This window comes from Schistocerca nitens, chromosome 9, assembly GCF_023898315.1.
Source record: "Schistocerca nitens isolate TAMUIC-IGC-003100 chromosome 9, iqSchNite1.1, whole genome shotgun sequence".
Classification (NCBI taxonomy): domain Eukaryota; kingdom Metazoa; phylum Arthropoda; class Insecta; order Orthoptera; family Acrididae; genus Schistocerca; species Schistocerca nitens.
Window position 1 is genome coordinate 17,519,268 of NC_064622.1, and position 6,000 is coordinate 17,525,267.

Here is a 6,000-nt window from a genome sequence, read left to right on the forward strand (position 1 = left end):
TGGAACAATACTTCAGTATTCTGCTAGATACCCCGTCATATCCATGAGAGTTCTTGGTCTTTAGTGATTTAATTATTAACTCAATCTCCCTCTTGTCAGTATCATGGAGGAGCATTTCAGGTAACAGTCTCGGAACACTTTTTTCTAAGAGCGCTATATGATTCCCTGTTGGGACTAGGTTTCTATTTAGTTCACCTGCTATATTCAGAAAGTGATTATTAAGTACTGTACATATATGCGACTTATCAGTAACACGGACATCCCCACTACGCACTGATTCTATATTCTCGATCTGTCTCTGCAGACCAGCCACTTCCTTTACGACTGACCATATGGTTTTAATTTTATCCTGAGACTTAGCTATTCTATCTGCATACCACATACTTTTTGCCTTCCTAATAACTTTTTTAAGCACCTTACAATACTGTTTGTAATGGGCTGCTGCATTTAGATTGTGACTGTTTCTAACGTTTTGATATAATTGCCACTTTGTTCTACAAGATATTCTTATCCCTTTAGTCAGCCACCCAGGCTGCCTGTTTGTGCTAGTACCCTGTTTTGAACGTTCTAACGGAAAGCAGCTTTCAAAGAGCACGAGAAAAGTCTTGAGGAAAGCATTACATTTATCGTCTACTGTATCAGCACTATAAACATCTTGCCACTCTTGTTCCTTGATAAGGTTTACAAAAGTCTGTACAGCAACTGGATCAGCTTTCCTAAAAAGTTGGTAACTATATTTAACATGTGTTGCAGCACAAAAATCTTTTAGACTTAAAATTTGTGCATCATGATCTGGAAGGCCATTCACCTTTTTGCTAACAGAATGCCCTTCTAATAATGACGAATGAACAAAAATATTGTCTATGGTTGTTCTACTGTTCCCTTGCACTCTCGTTGTAAAGAATACGGTTTGCATAAGATTATATGAATTAAGGAGGTCTACCAGCATCCTTTTCCTTGCACAATCACTTATACAATTAATATTGAAGTCACCACATATAACTAACTTTTTGTATTTCCTATAAAGTGAACCAAGAACCTCCTCTAGCTTTAGCAAAAATGTTGTGAAATCGGAGTCTGGGGATCTATAAATAACAACAGTAAGCAGTTTAGCTCCACTAAATTTAACCACACCTGCACAACATTCAAACACCTTTTCAGTGCAGTACTTTGAAACATCAATTGACTCAAATGGGATACCGTTTTTCACATACATGGCTACTTCCCCACACCGCAAAGAGCTCCTAGAAAAGCTGCCAGCCAACCTGTATCCTGGTAAAGGAAGCCTCTGAATTATCTCCTTATTTAAGAAGTGTTCAGATATACCAATAATTTCAGAGTCAACATCTATAAGCAGTTAACTAACTTTATCTCTAATACCTTGTATATTTTGATGAAATATACTAATTCCCTCATTAATCGGATACCCAAGCTTTGTAGAAAGTGGTTTCTTTGTTAGAGAGACTTCCCTTAAGCAGGAATACCTATCAGCTGACTTCAATCTAAAAAAGGTACAGCTCTAACACCCACAACTACCGGAATTTTCCCATGAGTGATCCCACCACCCCCACCTATGCTGTCACCTATAAGTTTTGCCAACCTCCCCTTCCCATAGCTGTTGAGGTGCAGGCCATGTCTAGTGAAACCCGTCCTGCTGATAGACTCCACCGACACCACTGAAATGTGACTCATGCCTTCTGTCATCAGCGCACCCCCAAGTCTCATGTTATTACGCCTGACGGCTGTATTAAGATGAGGCCGATCGTGACGCTGAAACAGTTGCACGAAATGCACATTCGTGTTGCCAGTCTGAGTGGCTATCTTTTCCAGGTCACCATCTATGTCATACTCCCCATCCCTATCAATACTATTACCAGCCCCACCCACAGTCACTACCTGATCCTCTTTAGTAAAATCCCTACATAACCCCCCATGTTAAAAGTCACCTGAGCCAATCCTGCATTAGGCTGTCTCAACTTGATTTCTAACTAAGAAGTTTACGATACACAATGGCGTAGCACTACAAGCGTCAGACGTAATCCAAATAACAGTTGTGAGTTTGGATTTTTTACAGTTCTCAAACATCATTTGTGACTAAAGCGTAGCGTTACTGTTCTTTACCAATCGTTACTGATGTTCTTGATGTATGTGAATGATCTCCCTTCTTATCTAAACAAGGAGCTAAACTGACACTGTTTGGTGATGATACAAGCATCATTATTAATCCAGTAAAAGAAACTCCAATAGAAAATGATTCAAATAATGTCTTTAGAAAAGTTATTGATTAGTTTTCTGTAAGAGAGCTTTCTCTGAACTTTGAAAAAACACAGTACATCCAATTTTATACAGCAAGCAATACAGTTCCTTCAATAAATACAGTATAAGACACCAACAGAAGTTAGTAGCCAGGGTAGAGGATACTAACTTTTTGGGTGTACATATAGATGAGAATCTTAATTGGAAAATTCGTATTTTGGATCTCCTAAAGCGACTAGGTTCAGCAACTTTTGCAATCAGAGTAACTGCTAATTTTGAGGATATAGAAATTAGCAAGCTATCATACTTTGCACACTTTCACTCTCTGATGTCGTACGGAATAATATTTAGGGGTAACTCAACACTTAGCCAAAAAGTATTCACTGCTCGAAAGAAGTGCTTAGAATAATGTGTGGCGCTCATAGTCGCACATCTTGTTGGCATCTGTTTAACAGGTTAGGAATTCTTACAACAGCCTCACACTACATTTACTCAGTAATGAAATTTGTTTTCAATAACATGGACCAATTTAAAAACAACAGTGACATTTATGATAATAATACCAGAAGAAACAAGGACTTGGACTATCCTCTACTTAACCAATCTTTGACACAGAAAGGGGTAAAACCTGGTACTGTAAAACTTTTCGATAAACTACCAGGTGAAATAAAATGTCTGACAGGCAGCAGTAATGGGTTCAAAAATAAATTGAAATCATATGTCCTTGACAACTCCTTCTACACCATATATGAATTGTTGAAAAAAAATTAATAAATCTATAGGTATAATAGATGCATGTTGTGCCATTTAAGGGAATGGGGTAGGTAATAAAGATTTTAAGCTTAAAAAGAAAAGAAAAGATTGATTCATGTGTGCATTTCGTATGCACTTGAGACGTTCCACATCATAACGGTTGCCGTGAGACTGATCAGTGGAACACGTAACTGTCTAACTAACGGCTTTCAGACACTCCCGAAGACAAAAAGGCTGGACAAAATTATACAGCGTGTGACAAAAAAAAATATCGCCGATATATCGTAGAATATTGTGTGGGGTGGCAAACAGGTAATACAGCTTGTTGACCAATAGGATTTCTCGCAAATGAACTGTACCAATTCTTTGAGAGACGATGGCCCTTTATCGTTTCCCAGTACAAAGTACGACGCCTCGAAAATAGAATGTACCAGTACTTTTGGGGCCAGAAAAGAGCTAGGCGTACCACTGCAGGATACCCACAGAGTCGTCACAGTACACGTGTGAACAAAAGGCAACGTGAGTGTTATACAGAGGAATCAGATAAGAAGCTGTGTAAAGGCTGTGTTTACTTCAGTGACTTCACTCTAGTCTGTCGGATGCCAGCACTGCAGGCTTCTGTGGGCAAAGACAGCGGTACCTGTAAGGCACGTGACCCGGTCATCCCCACGTGCCTCCAGATTAACACGATACGTATGCTCACCTTCATGTCTCGCCGTTTCACCGTACCGGACTGATAAACTGCTCTGAGGGCTGCAGACATATATCGCCCGGAGCCGTGCAGATATGATACAGCCGGAGAGTATCTGCGACCAACAGGTTTCTCCACGCTATCGTCGCAGCCGATCTGTGAATTCATGTTAGAAGATATCGATACCAATCAACTGCGGGCTGGTATTCACAGATGTCCTTATCAGAGCAGCTTCGTCATGTAGTGATCGATACGTTGCGACAGATTTTCTACTTTGATGGTAGGAAAAGAATGTGTGTGTGTGTGTGTGTGTGTGTGTGTGTGTGTGAGAGAGAGAGAGAGAGAGAATGAGAGAGAGAGAGAGAGAGAGAACCGGTGTGTTCCTGGCATGTTGGGTCCAAGTAACAGAGTTCAAAAAATGTCTCTGAGCACTATGGGACTTAACATCTGTGGTCATCAGTCACCTAGAACTTAGAACTACTTAACCCTAACTAACCTAAGGACATCACACACATCCATGCCCGAGGCAGGATTCGAACCTGCGACCGTAGCGGTCTTGCGGTTCCAGACTGCAGCGCCTTTAACCGCACGGCCACTTCGGCCACCGTGAACAACAGCGAGAGTTCGAGTTGCCGAAAGTTTGGCCACCGTCCGGTGGAGTTTAACTGTATTTTGGTTATTTGAAGTCCAAGTGGACCAGCGGAATTTTCCGCCTTGTGGCCGTCAGCATTCCGGTTACCTGCCCTGGCCGCTGACGTGAAATTCAGGCAGTGTCCTTTCCTCGCCGTGTTGTCGTTGTCCAACACGTGTGTGTCGTTTTGACAGATTATGCTTACTTGGTTGTGGGCGGCTACGCCTTTTACGTTTTGGCTTTGGAGTTCATTGTGTACTGGTCGGGTGGAAAAGCAAGTCGTCTTGTCGGTGGGTCCGCTGACTGTCTCTTGGTTGGGTTGCCGGCGGATCGGATATAGTTGGGCCGACTACATGTCTCCCCTAAGTGAACGTTAATATTTCAAGTGCAGACCGACACCCGGAAACTTCTGAGCGCCACTGGCTGTACTGCCTTTTCTTATTGGTGTTTCAGTATGTATTTTAATGGCTCATAGCCGATGGTTCGAATTTGTATGCTTATAGTTCGGTTATAATAGTGGGCCTTAAGCCGTTTTAAAATTTAAATTCCTTACTTGTTAAATCTTAGATTGTTTGGCCCTTCAGCCTCATTTAGAAAAAAATATTTAAGGATAAAGCCTTGGGCTTTTTGCCATGTAAAAATTTATTGTAGTTGTGTTTTGAATCATGGGCCTCCAGCCCTTTTAAAAGTAAAATTCCTTAGTGTTAAGTCATAGATTGTTTGGGCCTTCAGCCTCCTTTTTTAAAAATTATTTAAGTATAAAGTTTTGGGCCTTCCGCCTTTAGAAATTTATTATAGTTGTGTTTTTAAATCTTGGGCAACGGCCTTGCCGCAGTGGCTACACCGGTTCCCGTGAGATCACCGAAGTTAAGCGCTGTCGGGCGTGGCCGGCGCTTGGATGGGTCACCATCCCGCCGCCATGTGCTGTTGCCATTCTTCGGGGTGCACTCAGCCTCGTGATGCCAATTGAGGAGCTACTCGACCGATTAGTAGCGGCTTCGGTCAAAGAATACCGTCCTAACGGTCGGGAGTGCGGTGTGCTGACCACACGCCCCTCCTTATCCGCATCTTCCTCGGAAGATGACACGGCGGCCGGACGGTCCCGGAAGGGCCACTTGTGGCCTAAAGACGGAGCTTTTTTTTTTTTTTTTAAATCTTGGGTCTTCAGCCGTTTTAAAATTAAAATTCCTTGACGAAATAAATCTCGGATGAACAGCCTGGTATGAGTGTGCATAGGATGATGGTAACGTGGTCGATTGCCTAAATATTGTGCCCTATGCACACTCATACCAGGCTGTTCACCCGAGATTTGTTTCGTCATAAAATACGCCTGGAGAAATTGAACATACATTAAAATTCCTTTCAAATTCTGAAGGTGGCAGGGCTAAAATACAGGGAGCGAAAGGCTATTTACAATTTGTACAGAAACCAGATGACAGTTATAAAGAGTCGAGGGGCATGAAAGGGAAGCAGCGGTTGGGAAGGGAGTGAGACAGGGTTGTAGCCTGTCCCCGATGTTATTCAATCTGTATATTGAGCAATCAATAAATGAAACAAAAGAAAAGTTCGGAGTAGGCATTAAAATCCATGGACAAGAAATAAAAAGTTTAAGGTTCGCCGATGACATTGTAATTCTGTCAGAGACAGCAAAGGACTTGGAAGAGCAGTT

At 41.9% G+C, this 6,000-nt stretch overlaps 1 protein-coding gene across 1 annotated transcript in view; it reads right to left on the reverse strand.

Annotated features, from left to right (window-relative positions):
* The window catches only part of LOC126203122 (UDP-glucosyltransferase 2-like), a 79,913-nt gene extending 76,100 nt beyond the window's left edge, over window positions 1-3,813 (reverse strand). The window contains exon 1 of the mRNA XM_049937369.1: window positions 3,713-3,813. Within this exon, the coding sequence (XP_049793326.1) occupies window positions 3,713-3,772 (60 nt within the window). The 5' untranslated portion in view covers window positions 3,773-3,813. The remainder of the gene's footprint in view (window positions 1-3,712) is intronic.
* Between the last annotated feature and the right edge of the window lie 2,187 nt (window positions 3,814-6,000).